The sequence below is a fragment of the Phyllostomus discolor genome, chromosome 5 (assembly GCF_004126475.2).
Source record: "Phyllostomus discolor isolate MPI-MPIP mPhyDis1 chromosome 5, mPhyDis1.pri.v3, whole genome shotgun sequence".
Classification (NCBI taxonomy): domain Eukaryota; kingdom Metazoa; phylum Chordata; class Mammalia; order Chiroptera; family Phyllostomidae; genus Phyllostomus; species Phyllostomus discolor.
In genome coordinates, this window is record NC_040907.2 from 47,847,639 (window position 1) to 47,868,768 (window position 21,130).

General features: G+C 41.0%; 1 protein-coding gene across 14 annotated transcripts in view; it reads left to right on the forward strand.

The window, feature by feature from the left end:
* DNAJC6 (DnaJ heat shock protein family (Hsp40) member C6) overlaps positions 1-21,130 on the forward strand; it is a 144,998-nt gene that overhangs the window by 55,354 nt on the left and 68,514 nt on the right. For 2 of the 14 annotated variants that reach the window (XM_036026229.1, XM_036026228.1), the window contains exon 1: positions 1,416-1,502. The exons of 9 other annotated variants lie outside the window; for them this stretch is intronic. Coding sequence is in view for 3 of the 5 variants with exons in the window: in XM_028513900.2 (XP_028369701.1) it covers positions 1,310-1,502 (193 nt within the window). In the remaining 2 variants the exon portion in view is untranslated. Of the gene's footprint in view, positions 1-1,056; positions 1,503-21,130 lie in introns of those variants that run through there. 3 more of the 14 variants (XM_028513900.2, XM_028513899.2, XM_036026223.1) reach the window with 3 other exon arrangements.

Sequence of the window (21,130 nt, forward strand, 5' to 3'; positions counted from 1 at the left end):
GTCCACTTTAAGAATAAGAATATGAAATCACAAATGTTGACTTAGGTACATAGTCTTGAAAGGGGCTTCTGCAAAGAAGAGGCCCTGACCCTTAAGTTTCATTATCTTCATGATAAATTCTCCTCTAATAATGAGTGACTGCTTTCCTTGCCCAAAATTGTGAAAGAAAAAAATGGGAAGGGGCTAGAGAATGGAAAAAACATCCTTGTTTAGCTTGCTTCCCAACCATCCCCTCAAGCCTGCTGAGTGGTTTGGTCCTTTCCCCAAGTCCCAAGGTAAATAATGTCAGATCTAAAATTGCACCTGATAAACCGTGCTTCCTACGCTTCTTCAATTTATTTCTTCAACGGATAGTCACTAAACATATACTCACTAGGTGGAATGGACCCTAATTGCCTCCTAGCGTTAGAATAGCCAGCTCTTTTGATATCCACATAGGGATCATCCCCATTATGTGAAATGTGCAAAAATACTGCTGTTTTTTTTTTTTTTTTCCTATTCTAGCATACATATAGCCTGACTTAAAATGCGTTCTTTTTTTCTGTTCAGTTGAGTTGCAAGTCCATCCTCCAGGACAGTAATCGTTGGACTGGCTTTGACTTGCCGAATCTTCCAGCAAATATAGGTTAAGTTATACGAAATGGGCGTGCCTGGATCTTACCAAGAGACCCCCTCCTCCCCAAAGCTTAGCAGTCAGAGTCACCCAGCCCTTTTCTTCTTTACCTCACACTCGAAAACACCCTCTACTCCAGTCGTAGCCGTCCCCTCCCCTTCCCACCCCGCCCCATTTTCCGCCTTCAGCCCACCTCCCCGAGAATCTCCCCTCCTTTACTCCCGCTCTTTTCTTCCTTCCCTGTGGGCCAGTGCTCTTGGAGCTGCCCTGCTGTGCTGTGGGGCGACGTGGCAACACCCATAGGATTGCTTCTGGGCACTCTCCAGCCAGAGGGTGGCTGGCGCTGAGCCTGGAGCTCGGCAGGGCCCCGGGCTGCGCGCCTGCGGCCGAGGACGCGTGCCCGCCCCCTCCCGCTCTCCCTGCCCCCTCCCTCCTCCAGTTCTTCCCTCCCTCCCTCCTTAGCGCCGCTGGGCGCCCGGAGCCTCGGTCTGCCCAGGGCGGTGGCCTCGCGCACCCTGCACGGCTCCTCCACGGTGGCCGCTCCCTCTTTCCGTCCTCTTTGCGTCATGTCGGACACTTGATAATTTTTTTTCTTTCTTTCTTTGTTTTTTAAAAATTTCTCCTTTAGTCCTTTCCACCTTCTACCTCCTCATTCATTTCCCAGGCTGATTTTTTTTCTCTTTTCTGGGTTTGCTCATGAGCCTCCTCGGGAGCTACCGGAAAAAGACCAGCAACGATGGTTATGAATCCTTGCAGCTGGTGGACAGTAACGGGGACTTAAGTACGGGGAGCGGCGGGGGTGGCGTCAAGCACAGAGTGAATGTCGGGACGGCGGCGCGGAGTCCCGCCCGGCAGCTTCAGGACCGCGCCAGCACCATGGACAGCTCAGGTAGTGCCGCCCAGGGGAGCATCAGGCTGAACTCGGCGTGGTCCTCGAGCCTCCCACCCCAGCTCTAGCCTGGGAGATGCTGGATAGAGGCGAAGGCATCTAATACCACCAGGGTGTCGCGTCTCTAATTTCTCTAGTCCAGGGAGCTAAGAAACGTTAGATCAGTCTGGAGGCCCAGTGACCTTAATGAGCACCTCTTAATCTTGCTGGGCTGCTGAATTCACCAGTTGGGAGAGGGGAGGGGAGGGTTGGAGAGGGGAGGGGAGGGGATGGCGCGAGGAGTGGCTGGGAAGAAGGCGGGGAGAGGCAGCTGCTTTCATTACGGTGCTGGTGGAGCGGGAGAGGTGAAAGAGCTAGTGCAGCCTGGGGACGGTATTTATTCCAGTTGTTCTGGTGATGCTGATGTTATTTGCAATTGTGTGAAGCTCTGCCTCTTCTCAGTTATGCTATCTGCTTAGGGTTAATGCTGATCCTTGAGCAGTTTTTACCTGGGATCTAGAGCCCTTTTACAAAGATTTTATGATTTGCACAATGAAAGTTTTTTTTTCCTGTTGGCTTTGATCTTGTTTATACTTTTGCATTGAGTGTATTAATATTTCATAAACCTTTACATGTAAGGAAAATGGAAATGCCTCCAAACTTTGTATCTAGGTGTTCAACTGTCTTCTACAAAGCATTTTTAAGAAGTTGGATTTTGCTCTTGAAAATTCTGTTTTAGTGATTTAATATATACATGTTGGACCAGGAGTATTATTATAGCTGTTTATTACTTTTTCAAGGAACGGGGATCTGAGGATTGTTTACATAGAGATAATGTATAATTGAAATGCTCAGTGGCTTCTTCTACATTGATAACTTTAATACTGGACAACTGAGGACTCCAGAGGGAAGGTTCATGTTGGGTTGTTTAGGAAGTAATGAAACTAAGCCTAATTTAATTCCTGTACTTTGCAAACAAATGCTTGCTTCTGTTTAATTGTGTAATGGCTCTCCTTGGGCTACCATTTTGTATTTTTCTTGTCCCGTAAGAGGGATGAAATATTGTCAACAAATGTTCAAGTGTTCTGGCCTGAAAACAAATTTCACCCATGCAAACTCTCCCTGAAGTTAGATGAGGCATTGGTGGGACGCTCTCTCAGGGTCTCAGGGTCACTTTAAATTAAAGCTAAGATGGGACAGACAGTTTCAAAAGCATTGGTATTGACGTTGTATATGGTTATTTGATTTATGTTTTTCCAAACCTGTGATGTATCAAAGTCCAAACCATCTTTAGGCTGCATGTCATCTCCTTTAAATCTTAAAATTTTCATGTACTCCAGACGATGCCACTGTAATCCTTCCTGGCACCCAGTGGGCATGTAAACAAACAACTGAAATGAAAATTAACAGTTTCTGAATGAGTGTGGAGGAGTCCCACTTTAGGGAAATGAAAGAATTGAGATATTTTTTGTGTTTAACTTTTATAGGGGTTTTTATTTTTCAAATTGGAATTTGTGTTTAATGTAGGTTACACTCTAGAATAGGTTGAACACATTTCCCAAGCTTGTTATATGCCAGGTGCCATGCTAAGCACTGTGGGGAATATAGTAGTGAATGAGAAACACTTCTGGCCTCTAGGGGGTGGTCATTTAAGAGGGGCAGTAAGTCAATCACATAGCAGCCTGTGGTAAAATCCTGTCTCTTTAAAAAGTATCTTTTTCACTAAATGAGAGTTTTCCAATAGGTATAGAGAAGAAGAGTGAATTGTCTTGATAAGCTATTATAATGGGAAAGCATTTTTATTAAGAATATTGTTATCTCTAAAGTGCTATTACTAAGATAATTGATTGTTCAACTTGATCAAACTGGCACTATAGAGGAGGTTGCAGGGACTCCCCGTCTAGTTCGGGGAATGCCGTGGCTTTGTTGTGTCAGTACTGTGTATTTAATGACTATTTTGATGCATATTTGCAATTGAGAATGCAGTTTGGGAGGATGCTCTTTGTTCAGTTTGAATGTGGGATTGCACCCTGAGAGTGGGGTTTCCTTTAGCAAGTTCCCTGCTTTATTTACTAGTGCAACTATATCTGTCTTGTCTAATTATAGTTCTTTCTTCTAAGATTCTCAGTGAGTGGCCTTGCACAGTGTAAATGTATCCATTTGTTTAAGATATTTAATTAAACTCATGGATCATTTCTAAAGTAGCATTAATCTGCCTATTCATTTAACTGATTGCACTGTTACATACTGCATAGGCTAGGTGGTTCACGGAGCTTTTGCTCTTAACAGAAATATTTATGAATGGAGAAAATGTGTTGAGGTCCCTCTCACTTAGTCTTAATAACGTCTAACATGTTTATAGCTATTTGTAACAGATAGAACACTTGGACAGTGATCTTACTTCATTTCCCCAGAATTCTATTAGGTAGAGTAAGCAGCATGTACCTGTGGCTAGGGATTTGGGATCAAACCTCTGCACTGTTGTTACTAGCTGTAAACCTAGAAAATATTTAAGCTAGTTCCTCATTATAAAAGGGGAATCATACTAGAGCTTTAGTTTGAGGCTTAAAACAACATGAGAATATATTTGCATTTTTTCTTTACTTTGCTGTCTGTGCTCTTCCTATCAAATGAGGAAACTTATTCTTAGACATGGTGGGAGACTTGTTCAAGGTAAAAGAGCTACTTAGTGACAGCCAGATTTGGGTATCTGACTCTAAGGTCTAAGTTTTTCCCCATTGAACTAGACTGTCTTTTTGTGTAGGCATACCAACTGATTGTTGAAGTGGTATGCCCCTTTCCCCTCCATTTTTAGATGAATGTTTTTAGAGCGACAGATGCAGAGTGTAATAACTGTCTAAGTCAACATATTCTCAAGTGGTGGATTCCAAAGCAACCCCATAGCCAGATATAACCTGCAATGCTCTCTACCTGCCCTGGCTCACTTACTCTTCATTTGAATTTTTTGCTAGAAAACATTGTCATTCAAAGGTCATCCTCTCATATCCTAGTGGCACTTCAGCTATCCCAATTCATTAGCTCTGAAATCCCACATCTCTCTTGTGTGCATTTCACCTTCCATGGAAAGTAGAATTTGCAAAAGCAGAACTCCCAATCTTTAGTCACTGAAGTGTTGTAACAGTAGATTTTACTTACCAAATTCATAATGACAAGCCATAAAGCAGCAGGCCAATTAAAAGTAAAAGGATAAAGAAGGATACTGAAATACTTTCATGTTTCATGTGGATCTGATTGGAAACAAAAATTACTTTTAACAAATACTTTTCTAAGTAGTGTTTAAACACAGCATCTGCATTTTGAATGGGGCTTTAACATAATGAAATCTTTATTTGGGTAACTTCATACATTATTGAAATATTACAAGTATACATGTACTAATATTACATAGGAATAACTGCTCATTTTAAGGCGCTTGTAATTTGAAGGCAAAGTTGATTTATTTAACTTGCTTATTGTGCAGCTAAAGTTTAAATGTTACTGGATAACTATATACAGATGCACCAGGTTTTTAAGACTTAGAAAGAGAATCACTTGAATCAAGCTTCCAAAATGTGGCCACAGAGCCTGTGATGTACACCTGTGGTGGAGTCGTCACTGTCTTCTGAGGGAGTACCTTTGGACAGTTTGCACTGGTATAGAGTTCTTTCTTTTATTTTGGCAAAATCAGTCTTTCAGCCTCCAGGTACAAATAAATCCAATCCTTTTTCTATATGGACACCCTTTGAAAATCAGAGAATAGATTCTGTTTCCCCTCTTAGCCCAGTTCTCTTCTAGGCTAATCCTACCTAGGTTCTTCACCTTTTCCCCCCTACATAATACCCCTGTATAAAAAGTACTCCTCCCTTCTCCCTGATTCTTTAGGCCTTTGCCTCAGAGATAACCTTTATTGAAAGTCTATGTGGATGTATACACCATATACAAATGTCATATATATGAGATTAAAATTGTAATAAGATACAAATTCAAAGTTGTAATCATGCACATTTACATATATTGTTCAGTAATGCTTAAAGATAAAAGTAACTATAGTTTAATGATTATAATCCAGACATTGTGCTAAACAGTGTACATAAGGCATTTTATTTAACCCTCCTAAGAATTTTTGAGGGTAGGTGACAGTTACTTTCCTCTTACAGTTAAATAAACCAGGTTAAGCAAGTTGCTTGAGGTTACACAGGTTCTACTTCTTCTGTATTATGTAAAAGGCCATAGAGAAATGCCCATAAGATTGCAAGTGAAGAATTTAGTGGTGAATGTTTTTCTATTTACTTCTTTCCCTGAGGTAAGGAGAAATAGGAGTGAGTGTCCCAGGTAACTGAAATGAGTGCGGTTGTTTTTCAGTTTGATCTGAAATAAAACAAACATCTCTCTTAATGTAAATATAACAAAAAAATTTCAAAGTGCTGGAAATGAAGGAGATAGAGAAAGAGCAGTATTGACTAAGACTGATTAAATCCTGATATGACACAGAGAGAAAAATACAGCTGTGGCAAAAGTAGGTTTACAGTTGTGAATACACGAAATGCAGTTTATTCTTGTATTATTATTTATTGATTAGTGTATACTGTCCATATGAAAAACTGTAAACTTTCTTTTGCCCCACTCTGTGTAATTGGTTCAGCTTTCTAAATTTAGGGACCAGTGTCTTGCCAATAAAAGTGAGTTCGCACTGCTCTTAAGATTAAAGTTCAGAGTATTCTTTTTTACATTTATTATTTTATTTTTAATTTTTAATTATTTTTTTCTTGTTCAAGTATAGTTGTCTGCATTTATCCCCCACCACTACCCTCCGACCCCAACCATCCCTCCGTCCCTCCCCTATTTCCACTCTCCCTTGGTTTTGTCCATATGTTCTTTATAGTTGTTCCTGAAAACCCTCCCCACTCCCCACTCCCCCATCAGAGTATTCTTAACAGGACATCAGAAGCCCATCCTGGTACCTCTGCAAGCCAGCCCAACAGAAATTTCTTGTCTTTTCTTCACTGGTAGGTCCCCTTCCCCACTCCATCTCTGTGCTTTTGCAAACACTCTTCCCTCAGTTTAGCCAGCTTCTCCAATAGCCATCTAGATGTCTCTTTCCCAGGTTACCTCCTACTCATTCTTCAGGAGTTGGCTTCAGTATCCTTAAACCCTGTCGGCTGCATGAAGCGGCCATTCTCCATACCCCTGCAGCAGTCTGTGCATCCCTGCCATAGCTATCATCACTGTGAGTTATGATATGCTGGCTGACCCGTCTCTCCCTCCAGACTATAAGTAAAGTTCAGAGCAAAGCTGTGTCTTATTCACCTTTGCATTCTCATCACTGCTTGGCATTTATTAGGAACCTAATAAGTACTTGTTGAATGAATGGAAGCATGAACAGATTTTGAATATTTTAAAAGGGCATTTATAATGAAATATGTCCATCCAAACTAAAAATAATCATACAGCTAAAATTTAACAGAAATGAGGCCAGACTTCAAAGAAATGAAACTGTTGACACAAAGCTAGACCAATTCATTAATGAGCATGTTTCATATGCAAGGACCCTAGAGGGGAAGGAAAGATGATTAATCCATAGTCAAGAACCCCAAGAGTTTTGTAATGTGGAAATGTAAAGAAATAATTAGCTCACCAAAAGACTGGGCCCTCTTGACCAAACAATGCAAACTACTGTATGATTCATCATCCAGGTAACATTTTTTTTAGCAGAAAAAAAGGAAACACTAAATGTATACAATTTTTTTTTTTGTTTACAGGCTAACAATAGATGAATTACCATATTTTTCAGACTATAAGGCATGCTTTCCCCCAAATTTGGGAGGAAATGGGGGTGCATCTTATAGTCCACATGTAGCTTTACATTTATATTGGTGAAATATTATGTTATTTATGTTATTAAATATTTTGCCACATTTTTTGCTTCAAAATTTTTTTTCCTATTTCCCTCCTCTAAAATTTAGGTGTGTCTTATGGTTTGAAAAATATGGTAGTTATCTGTAGATCTGTGTTTCTTCATCATTATCACAAAGTTGGACTCTTAGCTATTTCAGGTTTAATATTAAAAATTCTTTGTATTCTCTTTGGTTATCTGCAGTTATATGTAAGTTTTATGGTGACCTACTGCTTTTTATAACCTGTACTCAACATCTTGAACCTCTTTAGGAAAGAATCTATAATTTCGAGGTGAACTGAAGAATCCCTGGAGTTGCCTTGGCTGGGTCATTTGGTTGGTTGGAGCATCGTCCTGTGTAGCAAAGGTTGCAGGTTTGATCCCCAGTCAGGGCACATACCTAGGTTGCAGGTTCAATCCCCAGTCAGAGTGCATCTGGGAGGCAACCAGTTGATGTTTCTCTCTTAACAGTGATGTCTCTCTCTCTCCTCTCACTTCCTCTCTCTAAAATCAGTGAACATATCCTTGGGTGAGGATTGGGAAACAAAAGGATCCTGGGGTTTATATTGTACATTTCCTTGTTGGCAAAACTTGTAATTCAGGAAAAAACTAAATTATAGCTATTGCATATTAAACAACATCTCTTGACATTTACTTGGAAGCTTTTGACCAAAAACTCAGTATCTGAGGAATAAGTCCTTCACAGTCCAAAGAAGTAGAAAATTTCATGACATGTGCCAAGAGATCTGGCAGTATTCACTACCTTTAATTGCTTTACCTGACATGTCCCAGGCCATAGCCTGGACCCAAAATATCTTTTTATTTCAACAATGCATCAATGCATAATTTTAAGAGGTATTGGGGTTAGAAATTAAAATTCAACTGTATGGAGTGTTAACAATGTACATAATCCCACCTGAGCACAGGAAGAGAGCTCAAATGCCAAGCAGTCAGATGGCCCAGTGCCTTCTGTGCAGTGCTGGGTTTGCATGTGCAGAAAATTGCTTTGCGGTGTTGCAGTGCAGTTTCTGCCTGGTGGCTGGTGAGTTTGTCTTGGCTTACATTATAAGCCACTTCCTGATTTTAGAAATGTTAAGTTGTGAAAGAAGTGCCCATTAGAATTGGGTATATTTGGCCAACAACAGAGCTATAAATTCATATAATAATAAATGTAATAAAGTGCTTTGGAGATGGAGAAGAAGGAGCTATAATTTCAACCAGAAGGACTAGGGAGGCCATAGTGGAAAGTGATGTTTGAGCCAGAAGTCAGTAGGTGGAGAAGGAAAGGAAGATTATTTTGGGTTGAGGGCTAAGGAACAGTGGCATCATCATGTATGATGTGCTGAGAGAAACTGCATTTCAGCCTCGACACTGGAGCTCACAAAGGTGGGAAGTTCTAGGGTGGGTGGTGCTGGGAAGAGAGACTGAATCCAGATCAGGGTGAGCCTGCAGAGGAGGTCGGCTTTATTCTGTAGGCAGTGGGAGGGCACCGAAGATTTGGGAGCTGGGGCCAAGATATCCAGTAGGCATAGTGCCTGGGGACCACAATAATCTAAGGCCCACAAATATGTTTTAATTTTAATTTCTTTTAAAAATCAGAATTTTTAAAATGAGTATATAATTTAGGAATTCTTCTTTATACAAATGCAATTTATAGTTATATTTATTTTTATATTACTTATATTTATATGAATGGGCACTCGAAGGAAAAAGTACCTAGGGCCTACAAAAGTCTCACTGCAGGCCCAGGGAGAAGAATGGAATGTGGGAGTCCTGGAGGTAATTTGCAGGTGTGTAAAGGTTAAATCCCATCTGTGGTTGTCAGCCGTGTCCCATTTCCCTGGGAAGCCAGTTGAAAACACAGGCTCCTGGGCCCCAGGGATTTCTGGTTTAGTTAGGAGGGAGAGGTGCACTGCCCGAGGACAGGGAGGACAGCGAGAAATACTGAGGGCCCACAGCAGGGCAGTGCCTGTGGGACCGTGAGAGAAAGAGGCAGCTCTGAAAAACATCATACAGATGAGTGGACAGACTGACAACTGACCGGATGTGGGGTGTGAGGTTTGGGGAAGCTAGAAACATCTAGCCTGGATGGCAAGAGAGGAGGGAATATTTCCAGTCTTGGCCAGAAAGGGAGAACGTGTCCAGCTGGTTTCCTGTGCTGCAAAATGCACCATGGGCACACCTTGTGGAGGGCTGAATATGCTCTGTATGGTTGGCACGAGGTTTCACCAGGCTTTCAGGTTTTTGGTAGGCTGCCCATTAGGCTGTGCAGATCTTCAGGGGAGTGCTGTGGAGTGGGCAGGAGGCAGCAGCAGGCCCTGTGTTTGCCTGGGGGAGGGGTCAGGTAACCAGTGGAAATGCTAGAACTAAAGCTCTCTGGCCCTGGGCTGAGTCCAGGCCTAGGCCTGAGGCTAGAATGGTGTAGGGTAGCCAGGCTGCCTTTATGTCCATTCTCACTGGGCAAGCCTCTGGTTCCTTGCTTGGTGATGTGGGCACGGGAAGAGAGCTCAAATGCCAGTGAAATTTGGAAGACAATTATTGATGCAGAAATTTTTGGTCTCTATGGAAACACAAAGGCCTGAAAAAAACCCCCGCAAAACCCTGACCCTAGGACTGTCTTGTACTAGCATTTGGCCACTTGGGCACTGCAGCAAAAATCTTAGCAGGACAGCAATCCTCCTTCCTCCCCTGCCTTTGTTCTCCTTTCACTTTCTCTCTCTCCTACAGTCCCCCTTCCCGACCCTCTTTCTCCTTCCCCTCCATCTGCGACTCCCTTGTCCCTCTCTCCTCCTTTGTCCCTGCTGCTCTTCTATTCTCTTCTCTCTCCTCCTGCCCTTTCCTGTGCAGATTCTCCCCTTGGCCCCTGCCAGTGAGTCAGCATATTTGGGAGACTTGGCGCCCAAACCATAAGGTGTGTGGATGACTGTAGGTTCGGGGGTTGTGTGTGGGTGTGTGTATAACTTAGATCCCAGCTTGCTTCGTGTGGTCCAATAGGTGTGAACACTGGTGTTACTTTCCAATTTGGGTAACTGTATCTGACCTACCTAAACTTTCACTTACTGTTTCAATTAGCAAAGTGTTTTACACTGTGGCTTGGTGATGAGAGGTTTCATAAGCCTCCATCCCAGAGGTAGCTCTGTTTCATTCAAGTGAAGGAAAGAATATTGCTTACTAATTTGCAACAAGGGAGTGCAAAATATTGTAATAGCTTGTCACTTTCCCCTTCTTGTATCTCCAGCCTCACTCCTGGAGATCTTTCTCTTCCTCTCCTCTGTGGCTGAAGCCTAGATAAATCGCTCTATTTTCAACCCTTCCAAGTCCAATGTTTGGATGCTTTTGAGCTGTGTGGGTATCAGGGAATTATGAGTCAGAAACCCCAGATATAAGCTCTGGCTTTGTCATTTACAAACTGAGGCCTTGGGCAGGTAATGCAAGTGAGAAAAATTATACTGACCCTGCCTGTTTCATAGGCAAGGTGAAATGTGAGAATGTCGATGAAAGCACTCTGGGTGAATAACTAATTTTTGATTTCATAAATGTCTCCTGACTGCCTGCTATGTGTTGGCAGTGTTCGAGGCACAGGGATACAGTGCAGGATGAGACAGATGAGACCTCAGCACTTTCGAGCTTGCATTGTTATGCAGAAGATATACCATGAGCCAGGAAACCAAGATAAATGATCATGTCACATGCTAACTGCTGTGAGGGGACTGGAGTGAGGAGAGAAGCACTCAGGGTCTGGTGGCAGGAGGGTGGCCTATTCTCCAGACCCTGATCAGGAAAGCTTTCTGAAGAGGAAACATTCGAGCTGCCACCTGAAAAAAACAGAAATAGACAAAAAAAGAAAAAGAACTGAGTGTAGGGCAAGCAAATGCAAAGACCTAGAAGAGAGAGAAAGTTTTGTAGAAAGGAGTAGGTAAGTGGTGTAACTGGCATTTAGTATTCCAGGAGGCAATGGCTGCAAAGGAAGCTCGGGTTGTGTTTTTAATAGACCGTTCTGACTGCTTGCATTGAGACACAATTTGAGGTGGCTGTGTAGGTGTTCCAGCTTGTTGGCTGGATTTACATGGCATGGATGAGGTCAGCAATGGTACTGCTCCACATTCATGGTCAGCCTTTATTTTTATTTTTTTCTCAAGTTCAGATGAACTAATATTTTCATGGCATCTTAGTTTTGGCAACACGCTTTATGATACTCGATCATATCTGGTTGTTACAATTATCCAGTGAAGTAGAGGCAGCAACACAATGTTTTATAGATGAGAAGCTTGTTTAAGTTCAGTGAGCTGATTCAGCCAAGCCAGCAGCATGGCCCAGGTCTTCTGACGTATTGCAGAGTGACAGGGCTGGCAAAGGAGGAGAACTGAGACTGTGCACCCCGTGGCCAAGATGTTTCAGCTCCTTTAGGAGACATGCTTCGAGGGATAGGACAGGAAAAAATTGGGTCTTAACTGCTAGGGAAATTAGCTTAGGTTTCCTCAAAAATATAGCAGAATTTCATTTAATTATTGGTCTTAAAATGCAGCCCTAATTCCCCTGGCAGAGTAGGGTAGGAGCTGGCTTTGTCTCTCAGTGTGCCAGGAAAGAGCTGTCTCCATTATGCCTCTCACTGGCACGTACAGCCTGCGAGGCTTTCACACACTGTCCTGTTTTGTGAGCCTTTGCAGTCGCAACAGAAGATAGTTCTGTTTCATATGCTGCTTTGTTTTCAAACCATTGCCTGAGAGCGGGGCTTCTTGGATCTTAAGAACCAACACCAAATCCAAACAAAACCCCATTTTTGCTTATAGAGTGATACATATTCATGAAAAAAAATTTAAACAGAACAAAATTCAGAGAGTGATACAAAAATGAAAGTAAAGGTCCATTTTCTTTCTCCCCAGCTTTTAGTACTACTCTCTAGACATAATTAGTATGAATGGTTTCTTATACATACTCACAGAATTCTCTATGCATACGTAAGCTTATACACAGCCATGTATGCACAAGCAGATTCCTGTACACCACATACGCATATGTACACATTCATATATAACGTATGCCCGTCTGTCCCGGAATCCTATTCACGCTGTTGCTTAACTTAGGTTTTACTCAACACCATGTCGTAGACAACTTTCTACATTGGTACCTAGAGGTGCGCTACCTCATTTTCTCTAATGACTACTTTGAATTCCACTGTCTCAGTGCCTTTGTCAATAGGCAGTAAATGTCTGTGAGCATATATTTTGGTAAACTGCCTATGTGCTACACTGCTGGGATAAATTCTTAGAAGTAGAATTGCGAGGAGAAAGAGTATGTGCACTCCACATTATGATAGGTCTTGCCAGATTGCTGTCTTGGAACCTATATAAACTTACATTCCTACTGACAGTGTATGAGACTACTTATTTTCCACATCCTTGTCAAAGCTGAGTATTATCAAACCTGTTTATTTTTGTCAGTCTCATAAGTGAGAAACAGTGATAATGGTTCATTTAAAAGTGGTATTAAATGTTGATACTCCCTGAGTTATTTTTGTTGTTGGAAATGAGTTTTAATTATTTTTTTTGTTACAGAGGTAACACATTTTTAGGACAATTTAAAAAATGCAGAAAAGGGCAAATAAAAAATGATTAGTAAACTTATTTCCCATGGATAACCAGTGTTAACATTTTGATATATATCATTGTGTCCCTCATCTGTGTGAAAAATTTTTCCACTGTCGTTGTCTTAGCCCCTCATCAATAGTGGCTACTATTTTTCTTGTAGAAAACTGCAGTACAGGAGTGTAGAGAGCACTGGGGTTGGCACTAGTGGGTGTTCTAGATCCAAGTTTTTGATGTCACTGACCAGCTTTGTAACCTGGAACAAGTCATTTTACCCCATGAGCTCCTCTGTAAAACAGATCATGCCTTTCTCGTTACATGGGTGGGAAAATCAAATGTGACAATGTATAGAAAGATGCATTCCCTGCCCTAGAATAGAATAGGTGCTTGGTGATGGCTGTATCAGGAGGTTGAAGCTAAGGGAAACCATGTTCAGAATGTTTTATTACCCTGAAGTTTCTTCACGGTGGATCATTTTTCTCTGCATTTACAAGGTTCTGGGCATTTTTTTCTTTATATTCATTCTGGGATTGTTCATAATCTTTAAGGCTATTTGTGGTCACCATGTAGTCTTCATAATGATGTAGGATATATATCACCAGTCAGCAGGCTTGATACATTATGAGTGCTCAGGCCAGGCCAGTTTAAGGGCAATTTTGAGGATGCAGGATGAAACCTAGGAACATTCCAAGGATGAAGGGAAACTTGCATTTATGTTCTAAGACTGATTAGGCATTGCTTATCTTTCTCTATCTTTATTTATTTTTTCCCAGTGTTCTTGCAAAAGCTAATTCATATAAAGCAGTTGTTCTTAGCGAGGGACTATTTCGTGCCCCCTGCATCACCCCCGGCATTTAGCAATGTTTGGAGACACATGTGATTGTCACAGTTGGTGGTGGTGGGGATGTTACTGGCATCTAGTGAATAGAGGCCAGGGTGTTGCTAAACACAGCTCCACACAATAAAGAATTATCTGTCCCAAAATGTCAACAGTACAAAGATTGAGAAATCCTGATATAAAAGGAATGGATGCATTGAATATGAATTGAGCATAAATGGTGAAGTGTGGGTCCATGGCCCATCAAGCTGATGGTATAGCCAGTGCTACAAATTAAACCATATTTAAGGGGAATTTCCTCCTGGCTGCAGGAAAGATAGTATGGAAAAGGACTAAGTTGTAAAATGGTTCAGTTTAGGTGTAGTTATTACTGGTGGCAGCCAAAGTAGGAGAAAGTTCAGGTCCATGTCTCAGTTTCCATGGAATCCAAGATAGACTTCCTTTGTTCATTCAAACATTTATTCATTCAGCAAGCACTATTAAGTGACAACTAGCCCAAGTACTGTGCTGTGAAATTAAAAAAAAAAAAAAGAAAAGAAAAGAAATTAAAGCCATGGTATCCTCCCTAGAGGAGCTTAGAAGATAGTATTATTGTGGTGAACAGCTCACATCTGGATCTGTGTTTCCTGCCTCAAACCCTGCCTCTCCCACTTTCCTCATTTTAGGATAAGGTAAAGAATATCTATCTCACTCAATTGCTGTGATGATTCAGTGTTCACATAGAGTGTTTAGAAGACTGTCTAGCTCAATCAAATTTTAGTTTTTGTTATTTCATTTCACTATTATTATTGGAATCCTGGAGCCATTTGAATGATCTGTTTTAAGGTTTTCCAATTTAATTAGTACTAGATTCCATTTTTCAATAAATCCTTATCCAGAATGGCAATGTATGAAATCCATGAAAGCAGAGCAACTTTGGTAGAAGTAAGGATGGGAGGCCAGATACTGCTTTCTTGGGACCACTCACTTCTCTACCCCCAAAAGTAGTTTCTTGTGCATGACTGCAGGACCTATGGCTAAGTAGGACCCCAGTTTGATAACTGCTGATTTTATCCAGTCTGTTCACATTAAGAGAGAGGAAGTAATGTAAAGGGGGATGGATAAGGCAAGTACATGAATAACTCTGATGTGTGTGCCAAACACAGAAATGATACTCCATGAGGGAGTTCAGAGAAGGTGGAGACAGGCTCTTCCTTTTTAGGTCATCTTTAGGGCTGGTCTTGAAGGATAGGTAGGATTTGAGCATTTCAGATGAATCTGGAAAAAGTAATTTCAGAGGAAGAAATAGAATGGTAAAGGGATGGAAGGAAAAGCATTGGGGTCTTTATGCATGTCTTAGTAAATTATCTTTGGCTGCAAGTAAGAAAGGTCTGTTTCAAACAATCTTAATTGAAAACCAAAGAGAGGGAGTTGTAAAGTCACAGGGCACCTGTGGATCCCAGGTCAGAACATGGAGCCTGGCTTCACTGGGGCCTGGAACTCCCGAGCTGAGAGCCTCTTGGCTGCCCCACTCTCTCTAGTGCTTGATGGTTCTTGATTTGCTCTCTCTTATGCATTTGCTTTACTCTCTCTCTGTAAATCAGCTTTCTTGTCTTCTCTGTGTACCTGGCTTCCCTGAAGTTCCCCAGTTTTCATGACACCGATTCAAGCAGTCAGTCTTCATGGATCATGTGTCTCTGAATCCCAAACTCTAAATTCTACCCGGAGAGAATCCAATTGTCTTAATACGTATACGTGTTGCTTGTGCTCCTCTCATCCAATAGCCGTAGCCAGAGTGGGGGACCTGAGGAGCCCTTCTCACCCTGTTAACATGGTTGGCAAAGCCCTACACAAAGTTGAAAAAGGAACAGACTGACCCTCAAGTTGCACTTAGTAGAAACAGGCATTTATGTGTCTATAACAAAGTGGGGGTTAGATAATGCGGGTGAGAAGTAAGCAATGGCTTGATAAAGGCTTCTCTGAAGAGGGACACAAGTGCCCTGGCCAGTGTGGCTCTTTTGGTTGGAGCATCATCCTGTAACTGAAAGGTCAAGGGTTCAATTCCCAGTCAGGGCACATGCCTGGGTTGTGGGTTTGATTCCTGGTCCAGGTGCATACAGTAAGGCAATTGATGATGCTTCTCTTTCTCTCATTAATGTTTCTTTCTCTCCCTTCCTCTCTCTGTTAGCAATGACAAAATGTCCTCAGATGGAGATTTAAAAAAAAAAAAAGAGGACATTAGCGCTGGCTCTGAAGTGAGGAAGAGAATGAGGAAGGACATTCCAAATAGGAGTTGACTAGAAAGGAGGGAGAGCATTGAGTTTTGAGCCACTAAGTCCCTATATGTGCTTCAGTCATTTGTTCAGATGACAAATGTGTATTGAGGACCTGCTAGGAGGAAGATATATTTATGGACGAGGAAACTAAATTAAAATAGTTCAATTACTTCCCTAGTGTCATAGATAATTGGAAATATGAATGATATCTAGAATGTTTCCATCTTAAAATTTTTTTATCTATAGTTTCTTCATTTTTGCTTTTTCTATTTGATTCTACATGGCCAAAAGTGACTTAGAACAAGGTTCGTGGCTTATTGTTTTCCACCCCACCCCTGCCCCCCACACCTGAGGATATGTTTATTGATTTTGGAGAGAGCAGAAGGGAGAAAGAGAAATATCAGTTGGTCACCTCCTGTACCTGCCCTGACTGGGGATCGAATCCACATCCTAGCTATATACACTGATGGGGAATCGAACCCCAAACTTTTGGTGCACGGGATGATGTTCCAACCAAAGGAGTAACCTGGCAGGTGCTTTTTCTTTTTTCCCCCAATAGTTGTTGAAGTGGTACATTGTCCTTGTTTCCCAAAGTGAGAATAGGCACACAGTGTCCCTAACCATGAAATGACCTATGTGTGGTGTACATTTTATGAGGATTGTTTGGTCAGATGATTTCTAAGATCTTTTCTAACTTTAACATTTTATTATTCAGTGACTTGTTCTCTTTCATCTTGGTAATGTCTGCAGCCAGTTAGATTTAATTTATTGCAGAATTACTTATAATAGTGACAAATTTAAAGCTGCCTAAAGTGTTCCAAAATAAGAGACTTGTTCAGATAATTATGATATGCCTAATGGTATTATTAAATAGCCATCAGAAATAATCATTTAATGAATTATTTTTGACACAATGGGAAGATCTTTGAAATATAAAATTTTGGAATAAGAAACTATATGCTGAATTAAGCTATATAAACACATATATACTTATATAATCACACAGGAAAATCATTGTAAGGCTCTATAGTATTCTAAAAATTAAGTAATTAAATCAAAATAAAAAAGGATTTTGGGATAGTAGGGTACAAATAATTTTAACATTTTATTTTTATGTGTTTTGCCACAGTTTCAATAATGAAGTTGCATCTCATAACTGCAACTTTATATAACTATATTCTTTTTTCTGTAGCTATTTATATAACTGAACTTTTTATTGAAATCATTATAGATTCACATGTATTGATGAGAAACAATAGAGAGATCCTTGTAAACTATGCTTGTTTCTCCCAATGGTAATATTTTTCAAAACCGTAGTGTACTATCTGGTCAAGATATTGACGTCGATATGTTCCACCTCATACCCCCCTGGTTTCATCTGTCTTTGTGTGTGTGTTTGTGTGTGTGTATGTGTGTGCTCTGTGCTGTTTGTTGCCTGTGTGGGCTTGTCCATCTACCACCACAGTCAAGGTGCTGAGAAGTTCTGGCACCACACAGAGCCCTTATGTTGCTCTTTTATAACCATATCCACATCCACCACTATCTTTTTAAAAAATGTAATTTATGCAAGTGTGTAGGGCATTTAATTTATTTTGCTTTTTTATTTGAAGCAATAATTGTAGAACCTTAGAGTTGGAAGAACATAGCAGTCTTATTGGTCACACCTAATGTGGGAATTTCAGAGGCAAGTGGGAGAGGTTTAATGGTTCTCTGCCCTCTTGCAAACACCGTGTCAGCTTGAGCTCTCTCCCTGCCCTACACCCCAGACACTTCTGCTTCAGTTCTCACTTTCTCTGGAAAACCCTTATCTGACCCTCTAAATCTGGGTCAGCTGCTGCTTCTCTGGGCCCTGACTAAACTTTGTATTTTCTTCTTTGTGCACTTTAAAAACATTTTATTGATTGATTTTAAAGAAAAAGAGAGGAAAAGGGAAAGAGAGAAGCAGGGGAGAGAAATATCAATTTGTTGTTCCACTTTTTTATGTACTTATTGGTTGCTTCTTGTATGTGCTCAGACCAGGGATCAAACCAACAACCTTGGTGTATTGAGATGACACTCTAACCACCTAAGCACCCGGCCAGGACTCACTCCTCTCACCTTATAATTGCTTATAGATAAAACATATTGCATAGGCAGATGAGCCTGCACTAGTTCTTTCCAACCCTTTTTTTTTCGATGAGCCTCCAACTGCCAGCTCTCTTTCTTCCCCCACTCTTTGACAGCACTTCACAGCATTTATGTGGCCAGCCGAGTTTATTTAGACTCTGCAGTGACTTGGCCAGTCCACAGATTCCAGCCCTGTATCTGCTGGTACTTACAGCAGGATGACTGACTCATACCTTCTGAGCTCTTCACATTTTTCTCTTCTCCTCCATTTCTAAAGCTAATATGATGCTGATGATGACTACCACAGGCAGCTATGAATCTAGCACTGTGCTATGCGCTTGACATGCATTATCTCTTTTAACACAATGTGTCTCGAGTTATGTTTACTATCCTAGTTTTTAAAATGAGAAAATGGAGATTTAAGAAAGGTAATTGACATGTGGCCTAGTAAGTGACAGAACTGCATTGAAATCCAGGATTGTGTACTGCCCCGTCTATACAAAGAAGCTGGGTCTGTTTTAACTCCGTGGTCCTCCCAAAACTCAGCACTTCCTCTAAGAACCTGCCTAGCTTCTGACTGAACTCTCCCAGTCAGGTAACTCAGGACTTTGGAAGGCAGCCACTATATTTCAGAGCAAGAAATATCACTAGGAAGTTGTCTTTGATGTTCAGGGAAATCTTCCCTTCACTCTCAGTACTGTATCTCACTGGGTTGTAGTTTTGTCCCTGGGTGCCACACAAACTCCTCTGAATCTGTAGCACTCCCATGTTATAGCTAGATGGGATTTGAATGATTTTTTGGCCTTATCTATTACAGGTGAGGAAACTAGAGTGCAAAGAGAAGCGGCCTGTTCAACTTATTACTGTTGGGATTTTTGAAACTTAATACTATTACTCTGGCTTACCTTTCTCTTTCTGGCTCTTACAGTCTTTCCTCATGAGATGTTTTTTTGGGACCTTTCATTGTCCTGGTCATTCTGCTATGGTCATCCTCCAACTGGCCACTGTTTCTCTTGTTTTTGGAGATGATCTCAATATTCCAAATTTGGGTTGATTGCCTGAAGTCCTAGAGAGGATGCTTAACTCTGCAAGTAATTATGAGAACCTATAATGTGCCAAGGTCTACCACACTCTGCCTTTCTTCTTCCTTTCTCCACATTGTCCACAATATTTATGAGGCTATAGGTTTGGTTGTGTGTAACAAAGGCCATCCAAATTATGGCTTAAACAGATGAAAGCTTATTTCTTGCTCATATATAAAAGCCTGATCTCAATGGCAGCTCTGATGTATAAAATAACTAGTTCCTAGGCTTCTTCTGTCTTGTTTTATGTTCCTTAGGGTGTTACTCTCTTTTTTGTTATGTGAGATGGCCAACCAACACCTTTGTTTTCCAGCATACATTTTCCCTCTAAGCAGCTCCCTAGAATTTGCACTCTTAGTTCCACTCACATCCCATTGGTAGGAACTTAATCACAAGGTCACACCTTGATGAAGGGAAGCCTGGGAAGTGTAGTCTTTTATTCTGGGAAGCCACATGACCAGATAAAAAATATCCCTAAGGAACAAGAAGGAGAGAATGGATATTGGTTTGACTAATAGCAGTCTCTGCCATACCCCTCCTTGTATTTCAGCACTAGAAAACAGGCCCCAGGTTGGTACTCTAGAGCCAGTGGCCTCCCAGGCTCATAAAATTCCATTTTTAGGAAAGATGATGAAATGGGAATTCTCACTGAGGTCAAGAGAAATTCTCAAGACTTCCTGAAAGACTGAAACTCAGAGTCTTTGGTAAGGAGGTCAAAGTGGCAAAAATAGCTGTCATTTATCTGGGACTTACTATTTATTTGCCATACATAAATTAAATATTTCTGTGGTTAGGATATTTTAAAAGTATATTTTATTGATTATGCTATTACAGTTGTCCCAATTTTTTTTTCTTTACACCCCTTCCACCCTGCAACCTCCCTCCCTCTAGCATTCCCCCTTACTTAGTTCATGTCTGTGGGTTATTCATATAAGTTCTTTGGCTTCTCTATTTCCTGTGCTGTTCTTAACCTCCCTCTATTTTATGCCTATCAGTTATGCTTCTTATTCCCTGTATTTCCCCCCATTCTCTACCTCCCTTTCTCCACTGATAACCCTCTATGCGGTCCCCATTTCTCTGATTCTGTTCCTGTTATAGTTGTGTGCTTGGCTTTTGTTTTTAGGTTCAGTTGTTGATAGCTGTGAGTTTGTTGTCATTTTACTGTTAATGGTTTTTGATCTACTTCTATTTCTTAGATAAGTCCCTTTAACATTTCATATAATAAGGGCTTGGTGATGATGAACTCCTTTAACTTGACCTTATCTGGGAAGCACTTCATCTTCCTTTCCATTCTAAATGAGAGCTTTGCTGGATAGAGCAATCTTGGATGTAAATCCTTGCCATTCATGACTTCAAATACTTCTTTGCAGCCTCTTCTTGCCTTCAAGGTCTCTTCTGAGAAATCAGCTGACAGTCTGATGGGAACTCCTTTGTAGGTAAATGTCTCCTTTTCTCTTGCTGCTTTTAAAATTCTCTCCTTATCCTTAATCTTATATAACTGAATTATGATGTGTTTTGGTGTGTTCCTCCTTGGGTCCAACTTCTTTGGAACTCTCTGAGCTCCCTGGACTTCCTGGAAGTCTATTTCCTTTCCAGGATTGGGGAAGTTTTCCTTCATCATTTGTTCAAATAAATTGAAATTGTTTCAATTTCTTGCTCTTCCTCTTGTCCTTCTGGCTTCCCCCCACCCCCAATGATTAGCATGTTGGAGTGCTTAAAGTTGTCCCAGAGGTTCTTAAGCCTTTCCTCATTGTTATGAATTTTTGTTTCTTCATTCTGTTCCCACTGGATGTTTATTTCTTCCTTTTGTTCCAAATTGTTGTTTTGAGTCCTTGTTTCCTTCCTGTCACTGTTGGTTCCCTGTATGTTTTCCTTTATTTCACTTTGTGT